Source organism: Rutilus rutilus, assembly GCF_951802725.1.
Source record: "Rutilus rutilus genome assembly, chromosome: 6".
NCBI classification, from domain to species: domain Eukaryota; kingdom Metazoa; phylum Chordata; class Actinopteri; order Cypriniformes; family Leuciscidae; genus Rutilus; species Rutilus rutilus.
This window is the reverse complement of record NC_140214.1, coordinates 35683814-35702396: the sequence shown is the minus strand read 5'-3', so window position 1 is coordinate 35702396 and position 18583 is coordinate 35683814. Positions and strand designations below refer to the sequence as shown.

The 18583-nt window shown below is 36.9% G+C and overlaps 1 protein-coding gene across 1 annotated transcript; it reads right to left on the bottom strand.

The window, feature by feature from the left end:
- Window positions 1–76: 76 nt before the first annotated feature.
- Window positions 77–18255, bottom strand: LOC311292400 (antigen WC1.1-like; the record flags this gene model as incomplete). Its single annotated transcript, XM_084412064.1, has 6 exons — window positions 77–420; window positions 7688–7990; window positions 8095–8403; window positions 8791–8866; window positions 9313–9360; window positions 18229–18255. 6 exons carry the CDS (start codon window positions 18253–18255, stop codon window positions 77–79), a joined length of 1107 nt encoding a protein of 368 aa, XP_084268190.1.
- Between the last annotated feature and the right edge of the window lie 328 nt (window positions 18256–18583).

Sequence of the window (18583 nt, the reverse complement as noted above, 5' to 3'; positions counted from 1 at the left end):
ATGCATTATGTCTGAATAAATAGGGGATTGCTCATTTTAAATCAATTTAAACCAAAATGCTAAATAATTTTTTTTTTCAAAAGAACAATTTGCTCTCTCTCATATTCAAACACTTACCAGCACACAGCAGGCCCACATTGTTGTCATGAGAACAGTTGTGTTGGTGTGATGATGATGTTGGACAGAGGTGAATCTGAGACTCATTTCCTCTGCACTGAATCTCTTGTGTCCATATCTGAGCACCTCCTTTGTCAAAAGCAGCTTCTCCCAGCACCTGTACTGGAGCCCCACAGTCCAGCTCTCTACACACAACCTCTGCATCCTGCTGGTCAAAGGCAGCAGCACACACTGAAACCCATGACTGACCATTAAGTATCTCTAACCTTCCAGAGCAGCGAGAACCTCCAACCAACCTGACTCCTAAAACAATGAGAGAATACAATATGAACTCTGTTTATTTATTTATGCAAAAATGGTCTTTTGTGGTATCATCCACATATGCAAAGTTGGTTGATAAATAACTGCAATAAAATAATAGCCTAGTCAACAATTACTTGCCTACATAGGATATATGATGTATTTTATATTATTTAAGCATCTGGAACCTTATCAGTTTGACAGGATGTTCTAATTCAAAGTTCCATGGGAAGTCAATCTAACTTTACTTAACATTTTCTTATACTGAAATTGTTAATGTAGCGATACAGATCAGACACACAATTTTTTGTAATATTTCATGTTCATAGAGTTTTGCCTAAATCTTTGAATTAATGTTTTAGCCTTACTTAATCAAGATCGCACCATGTTTGGTCTCTGGAGCCTCAACAAATTGCATCAGGACAGTTTTATTAAAATGGGCGAGACATGCAAGTATCAAACTTAGACTCATTATTTGATACATTATGTGTCCCTAACACTTTTGAAGAAGGGTGCATTAGAAGCAAGAAACTAATGGTTTGCTCAAGGCTGTTGATCTGCTGAATTTCAAACAATGCTATAACTTCTTGCATCCTGTATTCTGCTTCAGCTGTCCTTCCATTGCTTAACTGTATGCATGCATGTATGTTACATTAGTCTATATGCTGAGTCTAGTTAATAAAGTCTTGCTTGTTGTCAAATGTAAATTTGTTTGTGGTTCATGCTCATTTATTGGAGTCCCAATCATGCAGACTTTGGCTACATGCTCTGACTAGGCTAGTGCTGTACAGTAAGAAAGTTACCCTGGAAATTAACAGGTTTTTTTATTTTTTATTTTTTATAATAAATAATACTGAGTATTCGCTGGATGAACAGGTTAGTTGATTGTGGTATTAGTTCTGCTATATCTAGTTAATTCTTACAGCTGATCTAAATATTTATAATTAATTATAACCAGCTATGATTAATTATTAATTATTTTTGTCTAATTTGATAATCTCTTCTTTTCAATTTTTTTTTTAGTTTATGTGGCTGTTTTAAATCAAGTTTGACTTTCTCCAGAGCGTTTTAAAGTGGTAAATTCTAAATAGAATTCAAATGGGTCACACATTTTATCATCAGCTTTGCGATATAGGAACGGCTCGTGCAAATCTCATCACACTTTTGGAGCAAAGTATAGAGTGATTCGCACGCCACTCATGCACAATTAAATAAACCGGGATTCAGTCATATTGCTCTGATAATCAGTCTGTTCCGTACGCACAGCAACTTAGTGCTTATAAAGCTCTGAACATGCAATGTATATGATTAATTGATAGCCTGATTCTATATGTTACGTTTACCAGCTGATGTGCCCTGGATGTCCACCAGTCCACCAATATGGAAGCATTTAGGTAGTAATATTCAATGACAATGCAATATGTAAAATGGCAATGCATTTCTGTATTTAAATGTAATTTTCCATTACATTTGTGCAACGTTTGGTGCAAAATGAAAATGAAAATCCAATTATTTAATTTACATTTGCCATTTCATATACTAGTTTTAATATGTAAACTGAATCCAAAAATGAAAATGTATTACAGAAATGATTAGATATGTTTAACATGTTCAAGCAAAAACTGTAGCAAAATTATCATTTAAATGTTCAGCAACAGGTAAACATAGGCTAAATATGTTACGTATTTTGAGGTGTTGGAAGGAAACACAGCGGCGGCAGAGCTGATACAAGCGTTAAATTCACTGGCAGATGAAGTGGAGCGTGAACAGAGAAATGGTAGTGTTTCCGAAGATTATTACGCGTCTGCAGGTGATAGAACCAGTAGGCTACGTTGTTGGAACGTCTGGGAGAATTTTCTGCTGCGCTGTTGTTGTCTGATGTTGGACTGTGTTAATGATGGTTTTGTTTTGTATAAAATATTCTCATTCTCTGATACACATATGATTATCTTTATTCTTATTACTATTAACTATAATTACCCAATAATGTTGGAGATCCTATAGTTTTTCCTTACAAATGCAGAGGCCTATTACTCTGAGATCACAGAATATGAAGGGTCAAAATCAAAGCTGCCGAAAAAAATTACCGCTCTTTAATTCTTCATAACTGACTGTAATGTTCAATAAAGTGACTCATGTGATGTATGACCATCTCTCATTTCTATTTTTGTTAAGCATATTGATCCGATATTGATAAATCTATAGGTAGCCTATAGGGTCACGGAATCTGACGGGTCAGATTCATTGAAGAACGCCTTTTTTTGGGTGAATGTGGAGCAGGTCAGGGGCTGGTGACGTCATTGTCTATAATTCAGTGTCTCATATCTTAAAAACCGAAGCAGCACAAATAAACTTTTACCGGCAAAAACTAAGCAAAAACAAACAAGTCTATTTTATGTGAATGTGGAGCATGTCGGGGGGCTTGTGACGTCATCACCTGTAATTAAATGTATAATTTATAAAAAACTGAAGCAGCACACACAAAAGTTTAACCGGCACAAACCAGCACAAACGAACAAGACTATTTTATTTGGAGCATGTGGGTGACCTCAGAATGACCTGTAAATATTCTTTTAATATCTAAAAAACCGAAGCAGCACAAAAAAAAAAAAAAAAATTCCAGCACAAACAAAGTAAAAATGATTGAGCCTATTTCGCCGACGTTTTTCATTGGGTGGGGGCGAGGCCAACTTCACTTCAACTTCACGGTGGGGCTTGGCTCGGAATGCATTTTCAATTTGCACATTGAATTTTGCTAGATTCATTGCGGGACATTTAATGAAAATGCAATCGCAAGTGTCTTAACTGTGAGTGTAAATGCAATTAAGAAAAATAACATTTAAATGATCATTTTGCTACAGTTTTTGCTTGAACATGTTAAACATATCTAATCATTTCTGTAATACATTTTCATTTTAATTTTGCAACTTATAAAGCGTTAAAATTATTAATTCAATTTACATATTAAAACTAGTGTATGTAATGACAAATGTAAATTATATCATTTAATTTTAATTTTAATTTTGCATCAAACATTGCACAAATGTAATGGCAAATGTAAATTTAAATACAGAAATGCATTGCCATTTTACATATTGCATTGTCATTTTGCATATTACATTTCAAATTGAATATTGCTACCCAAATGCTTTCATACACCAGGGACTCCCCTCTTGTTCATTGTCATTCTAACATGTGCTGTGTTCCAATTCGCCTACTTACACTACGCCCTAAACGTATGTACTCTTTTTGTGAAGAAAAAGTACATACTTTTGAGTAGGCAAGCTTTGGGACAAACTGCTTCGTCATCTTTAACAGACTCTGTCTGGCTCTGTCACATGCATCCTGTCACCATAAACTGCCCTGTCAATCATCTTGCCACAGTTAAAATCCTCCATTCAGTCTAATTTAATTTCCAACTGTTTCAGAGAGAAATGTTGTAGCATGCGTTGATGCATTCCAGTTATGGGTCTTTCATGCGGAGAGTCTCCTCATGTGTTTACAATTTGAATATATTGATGCATTTAAAAGTTAATGGCTAAACATATCTTTACAAAAGTTCACAATGCTGCTGCAGATGAAATATAATGTGGACAACACTGAATAAATACATTTTCGTCAGGTTAGATACTGATAATTATACCATGGTCTGGGTGAATACTCGATTCTGATTGGCTGCAGGGTGTCCATTAAAAAGTGATAGAGGACACACAGTAAAGGAGTTCTGGTGAAACTAACCATAGATATCATATAAAGGCTAGATGTCTCGTCCGCGCTGCTGGCCAATGGAGCTCGACATCCGCACACGGCGGCCATCTTAAGACAGGGTGCTCGCTCACTCATAACATGGTGCATGTACTTTTAAATAACCATAACTTGCTCAATTTTCTACCGATTTTCAAATGGTTTGGTTTGTTATAAACGTCAGAGATGTAGCTATTATACTGCATACATATGAATAATTATGTTCAAAATGTTTAAGCATTCAGAATTATAGCCACGTTAATAACGTTTGTAAGAAACCAAACCGTTTGTAAATCCGTCCAGATTTCAGCGAGATAAGAGGATTTGTGTGCGTGCTGCTCACTCACCTTAATTCACAGAGCCCTGTCCTAAGATGGCCGCCGGTGATGCCGGAAGTGACTCCGCCTTAAGACATCTAGCCTTTATATGATATCTATGAAACTAACTGTTTACCGTTCGAACTTAATAAATAAATGCGCTGGCTACATCAGCTGTGAGTAACCATAGCAACAGGCAGTCAAAGTATCTATACGGACTATAAATCGAGTGGACTATAAATATCTCCGGTTGCTAAATAAACCGTCAGGCGTAACCAGGGAAACCAAGTTATTGTTTGTAAAAACTTTAGATTTCGATTGTAAAACTAATTAAAATATAAACTAATGTTTTAAAAATGTGTTATTTGGCAAGTGACCATGGTATAAGCGGTGTAATGGTTTTTTTTTGACCCTGTTGCCTGTTTTTCGTATTTGCCGTTTGCCTATCTTTTGGATTACCCTATTTGCCTGAGTTCCTGTCCTGGGGCTTGTACCATGATGTAGTTGAACAAACTCAGGGTTACAGGATTAGTTTCAAATTGATAAAACAAAACCAATTCAGTCAGCCTTTGTTGATAACATAAAAGCTGATCAACAACTTTCCCTGTCAACTCAGACTTTGATCCTGATTTCATGGAGCACATGACATCAGTAGCGAACAGCCAATCACATGCCTTGAAACATAGAGAAACTGCGATTCACTTCTCACAAGAGGGTCAGCTAGATTCTTTTCTCTCCTCTGCCGAACAGCCGAAGATCAAGAAATTGAAGAATGTCAATTACACAAATGCATTACACAGCAAGAAGAAAATATCATGCTATATCAGTGTAAGTAAAAGTTATGAAGTTAGTACTGTTGATAGGTATACAGAGACTCAAACATGCAAGCTGGCCGTCATTTTAAAGGCTGTATCTACTGATTCCAAAACTTGTTTATATATAATTATGTTTATTTAAATTACATGTTTAATAATAATAATTAAACTAAAATTGATCATGTTTAATGGATTAGGTGTATAATAATTATATAAATCATATAAAAAAAATATAATAAATAATCATCATCGTTAAAAGCCAGACAATGTTGTATTTAAAAGTGCTTTACATGCAGTGATCTTTAATTTGGAGCAAGAGTGTGACCGTGACCCACAAGGGGTGTGACCGTGTCAGAGATTTGGGGGGCTGTACTTGCTAGTTTTGGTTATTGGGGTAGCTAAATTTGTTGCTAGGGTGCTTTGCAGGGTTGCTGCAGAGTTGATGTTTGTCTGTTTAGGGTAGGAGAGACTAAAGAAAAATAGTATATTTAAAATAAATTGTATTTAAAATAAGGATTTAATTTAGGGCAACCTACCTGAACAGATGACTCCAGTATCCATATCATGATTACAGTTACCCCATCCATGTGATTCGCAGTTCTTCAGAGAAGATTCTGATCCACTACAGAGTATATCAGTTGTCCAGATTGGTCCTGATCCTGGTCCAAAATGAGCGCCACCCAGAACATCTACAGGTTCTCCACAGTCCAGCTCTCTACACGTCAGTCGAGCATCACTCATATCCCACCAGTTTTCACACACTGTTCCCCACTGACCTCCTTTAAAAATCTCCACTCTACCAGAACAATGGTGAGAACCATCTGACAACCTCACACTCGCCCTGTCTTTATCAAGCATAAAATAAGAAGCAAGGAAAGGCATATCAATTTAAATTGAGCATAAAGTGTTTGCACTCTTTTAGCTATATCAAACTCCTGACCCACAAATACAATGAAGGTTTGGCTAGCCTAGGGGACATATAATTTAAATATACATATTACTTATTTCGATTTTCTTTGATATAAACTAACTTCTTTAACCAAAGTGAAAAAATATTTTGTGCTTGCTATGTAGAGAACTGGTTTTATCCTGGCAAACACAGCAGATTACTAGCCTGGTAATACCAAACTCTGCTACTTCGCTTTGCTTCGTAGACAGAGTCTGGAATGGCATAATAGAGAAGTGTTTTCTCTCTCGCGGGGGGGCGCTTGTCTGAAGTTTAAAATCATTGGTTACCCGTAAGCCAATCACATAACGTTTGGTTATGGCGTGTGTTATGCGCATGCTCAGCCGCATCTAACTTCCACTGTAAACACATGTATGATGCGAAAACAAAACCATCGAGCGAAATACCGGAGTGAACATAGCTGTGCGCAACTTTTGCAGATTATGTGAAGTAAAAATCAACACATCCACGGTACAATCAGCGTCTACGTCACGGCTCTCAGCCCGCCCTCTGTTCGTTGATTGGCCCGGCTGTTTTCAGGCCGGAGGCAAACGGAAAGCTATTACCAGAGAATGTCTAATATGGCGAGAAGTTTCACTCTCACTACACTTCCGGCTTCTGAACTGGTTGCAGTTCCACTCTGATTCCATATGAGGGCGCTCACAGGACGAGTGCAGAATGAATGGAGGTCAATGGCGGTATACCCCTCAAAATCCACTTTTCTCAGGATATAATTTTTTGTCTAGTAATTTGAATGTTGTATTCGAAAGGAGATGCAAAGAAATTACACATTGCTGGGTGTTAGATTTTTTAGAGTCACTTATTTGCTTTAAAAAGTCTTTCAAAATGTCAATGACGTCAGAATGCTGACGTCATTAGCAGAATGCTAGCGTGTTATGGGCAACAACAACTCAACCTGTAAGAAATCAAAACAACATAAGTACTCGTTCATTCAACTTTCGACCTAAAACCCATGTTGAACTTGCAAAATCTACAATCACATCTGAGATTTCTCAACGGCAATCGGGTGAAAGAGACAAATTTAGCCGTCTAGCCCCATTGACTCCCATTCATTTTGCACTCATGGCGAGCGCCCCCAGTGGAACTCTGGTGGTACTACAACCAAAATTCGGTACAATAGGGCTTAATAGGGAGTGGGCAGGCTCTCCGTAGACGGGCTCTGCTATTACGCTGTATCAGACTGACTACAGAAGCGAAATGAAATTGAGCGGAAGTAAGAAGTCTGACGTAGTCAGGCTAGCAGATTACTAGTTTCATATGTTGAATTAAACATTGGTAAAACTCATCATTCAGAAGTATGAATTATTTTGTGGGTAGTTGAAATTACTAAATTCATAGCCATAAAAATATAGATCTTGATATATATATATAGAGAGAGAACTAAACATCTATAGTATAATGAAGTCATTCAAGGAAATTAACCATACCAGCACACAGCAGCCCCACATAATTATCACGAGAACAGTTGTTTTCATGTAATGGTGATGTTGGACAGAGGTGAATCTGAGACTCATTTCCTCTGCACTGAATCTCTTGTGTCCACATCTGAGCGTCTCCTTTTCCAAAAGCAGCTTCTCCCAGCACCTGTACTGGAGCCCCACAGTCCAGCTCTCTACACACAACCTCTGCATCCTGCTGGTCAAAGGCAGCGTCACACACTGAAACCCATGACTGACCATCAAGTATCTCTAACCTTCCAGAGCAGCGAGAACCTCCAACAAGTCTTATGTCTACAAAAGAATAGAAAACATTCTAGTATTTGCCAATACAATATATAGTTTAGTTTAAATATAACTTAACTATCAGCAAACAAAAATAGTTAAATGCAACTTGCCTGCACAAATGACTCCAGCATCTTTAGCATGAATACAGTCTCGTTTGTGCCATCCTGCCATATCACAGTGTTTCAGTGTTAACTCTGATCCTGAACATATAAGATTAGCCATCCAAACTGGTCCTGATCCCAGACCAAAGTAAGCGCTACCAGGGGCATCCACAACCTTCCCACAGTTCAGTTCTCTACACACCACTGCAGCATCAGTCATATCCCACCAGTCATCACACACTGTTCCCCACTGACCTCTATGAAGAACCTCCACTCTACCAGCACAGCGACTGTGACCACCAACCAACCGCACATTCTCTGCAAAACCGAGAAAGAGAGGGAAATATTTTAATGTCTTAGAAACAAATGTATAACTCCAAGAAAGCATTAGCCATTCCTCTTACAGTGTGGTCCAAAAAACCACTAATGAAAGTTATGCAACTTAATAAAAACTGACAACAGTTTAAGTTTAGTTGCATTGGAACTGAATAAAAAAAAAACTTTTCAGAATGTATTAGTGTTTTGTTTTTCTTCAATATCAGCAGCACTCTAGATATATCTGACCATATACATATGCTCAATGTCACATTTGCTTATTAATGTTTTTTTTTTTTTTTTTTTTGAAAGTTAGAAATATTTTATTTAGATTTTTCAAAAATCCCACTTTATTATGAAAAATAATTTTAAATGGATATTACTACTTACCAGCTGTGGTGAGGGTCAACAGGGAGGACAGATAAATGATAAAAAGGCATCTTTGTAGCTCCATTGTGCTTTTGCACTGTTAAATGTGGGGGGACAAACAACAACTTAGTGCTCAGTCCTCCTGTGTTCCTCTACCAGTGACACTGAAGATTTGAGGCCCTTAAGTACCCCAAAGAGAAAGACACAGAGAGAGAGAGAGAGAGAGACTCACAGTCTCCAATCACACTCGCTGTTACCTTATTAGACAGAACAGAGGAAATCATCAAACAACTTCAATGACAAATCAGAGGAGGCTTTTATGATTTTCACCATATATATAAACAGGATGTTTCATCTACTTCTTCGATATGCTTGACAGAAGAGAGACATACTGTAAGTTACAGAGGAGATCAAATAAAAAAGAACAGAAATTATGTTATATTATAATTATTTATTTTAATATAAATTATTACATTGAAATTCACAATTATAACATTAAAACATATCTTATTTAAACAGTGAATACACAAATAAACAACTTACAGGAGACGGGAAACTCTCCAGTTTATTTACAGCATCAAAGCCCAACACCTGCAGAGAAGAGATAAAAGCACTGATAATTGACGGTGAATGTCCTAAACACCATCTATTAGTGTATGCATATTGACATAAAACATTTTTTTTAAATATAGTTTTTTACAATCATTTCGGCACCAATTTCAGAACCTTGATGTCATTTTTCAAAACTCTATACACAAAACTCAAAACTCATCACTTGTAATACAGACTATTCTATGTTAAAACATCTGCTGTGTGTATTCATTTCTTGAAAGAAGCCTTGCAGTTGCAAAATCATTGCTTCCAAAAACTAATTTATTATGAAATATCATAGGAACATTACTTTACATCACCCACACTCAAGATACCCATAGTTTCAATGTGTAGTTCTCACTTGTCAGTAGAATCATTAAATATTGAGCAACATGCATATTCTCAATGCTAAAGTTACACATCAATAGAAAATTCAAGCCTCCCAACTGAGAAAAGACATATTCCGGTATAATATTTCAAATACTGGATGGATTTCTCAAGTAATTCCTCAACCAGTTGATTTTAAAAGTATTATTTAACTTTGCAAAATTAACAAAATCAAGACCACCTACTAAAGCTGTTGACAAAACAGATTTTTTGACATAATGTCTTATTTTTCTAAACAAAATTACATGCTTAGTTGATCAATCTTTTTACACAAACATTACTATTTCAAGGTCTAAAGAGATAAGCTGCATATGTCAGACATGCCTTCTGCCTTAGAGAGAAGAATCCTTCCTTTTAAGTCTCTCTGAAGCCACTGATTACATTTTTGTTTAGTTTTCTCTATGATGGGCAAAAACTTTAAATCACACCAAAGTTTAGAATTTTTGGAGATTACTATTCCAATGTAGGTTATTGTCTCTTTGACTTGCATATATCTTTTACTGGAAACAGATAACTGCTTAATTGGCATTAATTCACATTTGAGCACATTTAGCTGAAGCCCAGATGCATTGGAGAACGTTTTAATAGGCTGTTCAGACAGAGCTATGGGAATCTGGTCTGAATTTAAGGAAAAAGGTATCATCGGTCAATTGACTGATGATCTCCTTTCCAATGATATACACGGGTAGTAAGACTCGGAGCTATTGCTGCAGGGTGTATATGCTTCCCTGACTGGCTACTAGTTTACTAAATACTTATTCCGTGATTACACAATAAGCTTGTTGTATCAGATTGCTGCCACTAGTCGGAGCTATTGCTATTGCCTGACTAATATGGAGTTTCCTTTGTGTTTTTTTATTCAATCAAACATACTGTGTTTTGAGAGTAAGACTAATAATTTTTTAATTTAAAAAATTTAAAAGATTGCAAAAAAGTCTTCTTAAGGCACAAAAATAAAGAAGTTAATAAATTTATTTGCAGTGCGTGTAAATCTTTGAAAAACTCTTTTTTTTTTTTTTTTTTTTTTTTGCATTTTGTACACTTTTCATCACAAAAGCACAACGTTTGCTCTCTTTTCTGCTGTCTTTTTTGTGGATCTAAATCTTTTGCTTGCAAGTTGAAAAGTTTTGCTTGCAAATTAAGCTGTGTCTCAGTGGGCGTTCTCTACCAACCAGGATGAAAGGCCCTTTTCTATAATTGGTCACCCTGGATCGAAGTGACAGGTTGACCACGCCCACTAAGTTTTCCCGCTGTTGCTGCGCAAAGAGCGAGAACTTGTAACGTGACGAGCAACAGGTTCTTAAAGGAACACTACACTTTTTTGGGAAATAGGCTCATTTTCCAACTCCCGTAGAGTTAAACAGTTGAGTTTTATCATTTTGGAATCCATTCAGCCGATCTCTGGGTCTGGCGGTTGCACTTTTAGCATAGCTTAGCATAGATCATTGAATCTGATTAGACCGTTAGCATCTCTCTAAAAAAAAAAGACCAAAGAGTTTCGATATTTTTCCTATTTAAAACTTAATTCTGTAGTTACATCATGTACTAAGACCGACGGAAAATGAAAAGTTGCGATTTTCTAGGCCAATATGACAAGGAACTACTCTCATTCCTGCGTAATAATCAAGGAACTTTGCTGCCGTCTCCGAGATGCTTGAAGAAACCTTCCTGCAAAGCTACCTGAAAAACTATGCGCAAGTGTACCTGGACAAAAGCCGTTTTAAACGCAAAGGGTCGTTACACCATATATTGATTTGAATTAGTTAATAGAAGTTAAATCATAAATAAATTCAATTTGTGATTTTATTTTTGAAAGCATTCTCACTTTACAGCATTTTAACACAAGTGCCAGTACTTTTCACAGTACTGTAGCTTTGCAGGAAGGTTTCTTCAAGCATCTTGGAGACGTTCCCGCAGTTCTTCTGGATTTAGTCTGTCTCAGTTTTTTCTGTTTCTTCATGTAATCACAGACGGACTCGATGATGGTGAGATCAGATCAGATCAGTAAATAAAAAAAAATAAAAAAAAGGAAAAAGCATTAAATCAATTACTCTGAAATCAATTACTCATCATTAAAGTCATTTTGGCTTCATACTTTTGGCATAAAGTTATTAAATATTTGTCATACCTGACCAGAAGATGTTCAAATAAATGTCACATTAGACAAGGAAGTTGTAGGTTGTGTTTGAATAATTACGTATCTTATTTAGCTGAGGTAAATTAAACGCAATTCTCACGTATGGATTGCTCGATGAAGAATGAGAGACGGCCCAATGGTCAGTTGAAATTTAAAAGGCTGATTTTCGCGCTTCAGGGCAGTGACGAGTATGTCGTCCAGTGGTTGTCCAGACACCCTAGGCACAACCTTAAGCAATGACCCTGAAAGGTGGTTCAATGTCAACATTGTGACAACGCATTTATTAATCTTAGTTAATATTAATTTCATCATTTACTAAAACATTATTAAAATCAAAAGTTGTATTTGTTAATGCACTCAATGTGACATAACATGAACAAACAATTAACAGTTGTATTATTATTAACTAAGATTAACAAATAGGCCTATACAGTAGCCTTACAAATGTTTTGCTCATGATTAGTTAATGTGGTAACACTTTATTTTACAGTGTCCTTGTTACATATGTTACATGTACTTACCATAGCAATAACAGTAAATAAGCATAATTAAATGCAACTAACCCTCAACCAAACCCTAATCCTACCCTAATGCTATAGTAAGTACATGTAGTTCATTATTATTACTCAGTACTTAAATATATAATTACACTTTAATAATGACACCTTAAAATAAAGTGTAACCGTTAATGTTAGTTAATATGAATAATAAACAAATTAACCTTATTGTAAAGTGTACTATGAAATCAAAGATATAAATTCCTTACAATTTAGAGCTGGACTTAAAATTTCCTTTCACTAGATGTATTTCCCCAAGCTAATAACACTTGCTATGGCCTTGGATAAAAACGAATGACATTGTCAGACTCAGAATGCGGCTGAAATTGAGTTATACTTTTATGATTGTTAAGCATAACTCACATGCTGCCACAACTTTTACAGTAGCATGGTAGTGAAAGATTTTGTATTTTCAGTCATCAGATTCATTTACATTGTGACTGTGTATCAGATGTAATCCACTCTGTCTATGTCTGCAAAGGTGTGTGCCAAATGGCCCATACAGATGAATGGCCCATAGAAACTGATTGGTGTGAATGAATAAAAAGAATCAGCATTGCTCAGAGTGGATTAGCAAGTTAGATCGATCTCCTGTGGGAGGTCCTAACAGTTTTCCTTTGTTTGTAGCCCTATTGTCTTCATGTATACAGTTCAGTCACACAGACAGAACTTTGGGTTAAGATTGTTGAAGGGCGACATGCTAACATCGCTGCTGAAAGACTGCTACACTACAAACCTTCAATAAATTCTTCTCCCCACAAGAACCCTGGTCAAGCTTACTTATTTTATGTATTGGAGAAATCTAATACATTAGCGAGCCACCCAAACCACTGCTCGGCCAAATACACCAAAAATCTAACTATTTGGCGAGAGCCAGCCAGGAGAGACTGACAAGAAGAGAACTCACCAACTGCAACAAAAAGTAAACCAAGAACTCACCAACTGCAACAAGAAAACAGAAGTGTCTTGGAGTATCTACTGTTGAAGCTGAAGTTCAACAGACTGCATCTGTGGACACAATTTATTTGAATCAACTGGATCCTGTCTCAAAGATCCTAATTTGGTGAGTGAAACTTATCAGCTCTCTTAAAGAACCTCTTTTGAAAAGAATAATAAGTAGACCAGTAAAGACTTGTTGTGTAGTTACATATACAGTATAGTGTTCAGAATTTTAGGCTTGGGCCTTTTTCATGAGTCTGTATGAACCTTTTTAATGATTTAGTTAATTCTCCTGAACTGTAGGAGCTATAGAAATAAGTTTTATAGCTTGGCCCTGTTCTTTTGAGTCTCTAAGAATCATTTAAGAAAGAGGTTTGGTCCGTTCTCATGGGATTGTAGGAGCTATTGAAATAAAGTATAAATTTGGTCCTTTCTCTGGAGTCTGTAGGAATTGTTAAAGAAAGAATTTAGTCCGTTTGTCCAGAGATTGCAGAAACTGTATAGGGTTTGGTCTTTTCTTTGGGCCTTTCTCATGAGTCTGTAGGAGCCTTTTAATTATAGTTAATTCTTGTGAAACTGTAGGAGCTATATAAATACGTTTTATAGCTTGGCCCTGTTTTCTTAAGTCTGTAATAATCATTTAAGAAGAAGGTTTAGTCTGTTCTCATGAGACTGTAGGAGCCATTGAAATATAGTATAAGGTTTGGGACTGATGTTGCTGCAAGAATTGGATTGGGAATTCTTGACTGGGTGCTAATTCAGTAGCTAATATAAGATTAAAATGTTTGGGACTGATGTTGCTGCAAGAATTGGTAATTCTTGACTGGGTGCTTATTCAGTAACCAATATTTTAGTTTTGAATTAAACATTCTAATTGTGTTAGAAACTAGAAGTTTATTTGCCTTCTGATGAAAGCCTTCTGAGTTAGGACTTAGAAAGAACTGAACAAGTCTTATCAGTCTGGAGTATTTCAGAAATGAAACAAGGAAACTTAGTCTGAAAGTGAATGTTTTGTTTTGAATGCAGGATTGAAAACTAAGCTGAGTTAGTACAGGCCGGCCCATGTCCAATGAAAACCTAACATCTGACAGCCTTGGCCAAACTGATGAAAGACTCAGCCTGGTAGGACACAATGCCAAGAATCAATTTTCACCATTAGAATCCAGTTAAGATTGTTGAAGGGGACATGCTAACATCGCTGCTGAAAGACTGCTACACTACAAACCTTCAATAAATTCTTCTCCCCACAAGAACTCTGGTCAAGCTTACTTATTTTATGTATTGGAGAAATCGAATACATTGGCGAGCCACCCAAACCACTGCTCGGCCAAATACACCAAAATCTAACAGTAGGATAAATGTAACTTTTCCGTATTAGCTTAATGTTACCTGCTGCCTGTGCACAGTGATGTAGTGGTGCCTGGAGAAGTGGGTATACTCTTAATTTATGCCCCCAATATTTTTTTTAAGCGTCCCAGCAAAGGATGAACGCTCTGTGTTATAAACAGTGACATGTAAGACTAGTCTTGCATATTAGTTCACCCCAAAATGGGCCAGTAGTATTTACATATTATCACTTAAAGGTACAATATGCAAGAATTTTTTGCCACTAGAGGGCGCTACATTCCAAACAACAACAACGGCGTAGCTTGATGACAATGTGAAGGAGCGTGGAATGATGGGAACTGTCGTTTTAAACTCCACCGTGGATGTAAATCAGTCAGACGGGAATCGAAAAATCATGTTCATGGATGAGGCTAAGTTCTTTTTTTATAATGACATGCCTTTTGTGGCGAGGGGGGCGTGGTTCAGCGCGGTCTGTAATGGGAGAGAGAAGAGACGAGCGTCCCGCAAGTAGGTCAAGTGCAAATGACGAACACCTGTGTCTTATTGCAGTGATCGGCGTGGAGAGACCGCTTTTAAGCCGCGTGCTGGAACGAGAGAGAGACTGAAGAGAAAATTGGACGCAGAGAAAGAAAACCGGTGGATCCGAGCACTCATTTTTGAACTGTTTTGTGCCGTCGCGGTTGCCACGGTGAATGCGCGTTGTGTGCGACATTTGTTTGTTTTGTTTTATTTGAATAAAGTACGAGTCTCAGTCACGCCGACCCCTGTCTTCTTCCTTCCTGACTCTTGAACCTCATCACACTTTTATTTCATTAAAATGAATTAACCGCAAGAAAAGTAAGGTTTAATACTAAATTGGTCATCATAGATGTTACTGTATGTCGAATTCATTGTTGTGATAACGCGGCGCAGTTTTACGTGTTCTAAACAATTGTTGTAAAAGTACATTCGAACATACCCACATCATTTGCCAAAATACTGATTAATCTTTATGTATAACACATGCTATATTTATTTACATGGTCATAAACACCAGACGTGATAAACAATGTCAATAAACTAAACACAAATCTAAAGCAATAATACTTTCCTTACATAAACATAACTATTACCGAATGCTACATTTGGAAAATATAAAATTAAGCATGCTTTGTTGACAGAACCAGCTGCAATCGGTAAAGAATAATTGTGTTCCATAACGACTGCACAAAACAAGCTAACGTTTGTTGCTTGATAGACGCTACAACTACAACTTCCGCATTTGTCCAGGACTCCACGCAGTACGAGCGGAAACCGAGGGTAACGCGGATATTACGCAATTGACTGGCGACTCCCAGCTCCCCCCTGCTCTAACGCCCCGTTTCCTTGGTTAAAATCGCAAATTTCTCACGATTTAAAAATAGTTGGAAACATTTGGGATATTGTAAGTAATCAACTTAACAAAATATATAACACTGGCCTTGAGATTATGGGATATTTGAATGCAAAATTCTTACATACTGTACCTTTAACTCTCACTCGTTCCTGCTCGCTCCTTAGTTTGGGGGTGGGGGGCGTTCAGGGACCTGGATATTGTATAGGGGGCGCTGGCCCAAAAAAGGTTGAGAACCACTGCCCTAGCGTAAGATACTTACGCAGTACGAGAGACCTCTCGTAAGAGAACGTACTCGGTTACTAACGTAACCTCGGTTCTCTCTAGAAGAGGGAACGAGTACTGCGTATCTTAGCCGTGCATGCAACACGCTCTGGTTCGCTTCGGCGATGAAAAAACAGATTCTATCAGCCTGTCGAGCCGTATTTATAGGCCTAAGCCACGCCTGTTTCAGCGGGACGTGACGCAGTGCCCTCATTGGATCTGACGTCACGAGAGGCCTCTCTCGATAGGCTGCTGCAGTTGCCGCAGGTCAGCCAATAGGCACGCGAGCTGTCTTGCCTATGTCTGCATGCTGCCGCAACGCGTTTTACATTATTACAAAATTAAGGATCATTTTTGGCTTCAATATCTTGCGGAAAAGGGATTTTCCCCTAGCGTAAGATACTTACGCAGTACTCGTTCCCTCTTCTAGAGAGAACCGAGGTTACGTTAGTAACCGAGTACGTTTTACAGTGCGAGTGCAGCGGTGATCGCGAGCTTTGAGCTCTCAACTGCTGTTTTAACAGCATCATATTTCTGTGTTTGTTGACGGCTGGTTAGAGGGCGGAAAGTGAGTGCTTCACTGTTTCAGTTCACTGTTCAGTGTTGCTGCGGTCATTCCCCTGTGTGCTCCGGCACTGGTGATGGGTCCCATTTCCTGAAAAAGCAACACGGGTGCGTTCACATCTTTAAAAAAATAAAAAAAAATAAAAAATAATAATTTAATTCTGCATTTCTGAATGCGATCAAATTCCCTGTCCCCCCAAATGGACGGTCAAAATGGTTGTATCATGTGTTTGTGTAATATATATATGTATATATATATATATATATATATATATATATATATATATATATATACAGTACAGGTCAAAAGTTTGGAAACATTATGTTTTTTTATATTTTTGAAATAAGTCTCTAATGCTTATCAAGTTTATTTGATCAAAAAAACAGAAAAAAAACAGTAATATTGTGAAATATTATTATGACTTAAAATAATAGTTTTCTATTTGAATATATTTAAAAAATAATTTATTCCTGTGATGCAAAGCTTAATTTTCAGCATCATTACTCCAGTCTTCAGTGTCACATGATCCTTTAGAAATTATTCTAATATTCTGATTTATTCTGAGTGTTGGAAACAGTTCTGCTGCCTAATATATTTGATGAATAAAAGGTTAAAAAGAACTGCATTTATTCAAAATAAAAAAATATTTTCTAATAATATAAATCTTCTTTACTATCACTTTTTATCAATTTAACACATCCTTGCTGAATAAAAGTATTGATTTATTTCAAAAAAAAAAGAAAAAAATTACTGGCCCCAAATTACTGACCAGTGTATATTGTTGTTACAAAAGATTTCTATTTTTAAAAAAATTGCTGCTTTTTTTTTTTTTTTTTTACTTTTTATTCATCAAAGTATCCTAAAAAAGTATCACATGTTATGAAAAAATATTAAGCAGCAGAACTGTTTCCATCTTTGATAATGAATCATCATATTAGAATGATTTCTAAAGGATCATGTGATAGACTGGAGTAATGATCCTGAAAATTGAGCTTTGCATCACAGAAATAAATGATAATTTAAAGTTTAATTTAAAGTTAATTAAAGTTTAAATTGAAAACCAATTATTTTAAATTGTAATAATATATCACAATATAAAAAAAAAAATTTCCTGTATTTTTGATCAAATAAATGCAGGCTTGATGAGCAGAAGAAACTTCTTTTCAAAAACATTAAAAATAGTAATGTTTCCAAACTTTTGACCTGTATTGTATTTATATATATATATATATATATATATATATATAGCATGTTGAGGCAGCTTTTGTGGATAGTTTGCGGTGTTGAGATCGAGACTCACCTTCATGCGTGAAGGTGGAGTCCCCATTACCAGAGATGGTCCTCACTGCAGAACATGAAATCCAGGGGGAGGAGTTGGATCCAGATCCAACTCCTCCCACCTTACATCTACCTAAACCTACCCATCTCCACCCCCTGATCCCTAAACCCACCCCTAAACCTACCAATCTCCACCCTTTAGATCTGGATCCAACTCCGCCCCCTGGATCTCGTGTACTGCAGTGAGGTGCTACTGCATTACCATGCCCCGCTATGGGGCCTAGTGGGATGGGAGATCAGAGGATCATAGTGAGGCTTCCCCGCCTGGTGTCCCGAACAGTCTTGGTTGGATGAGTGGTATCTCGGGACGTGCTGCG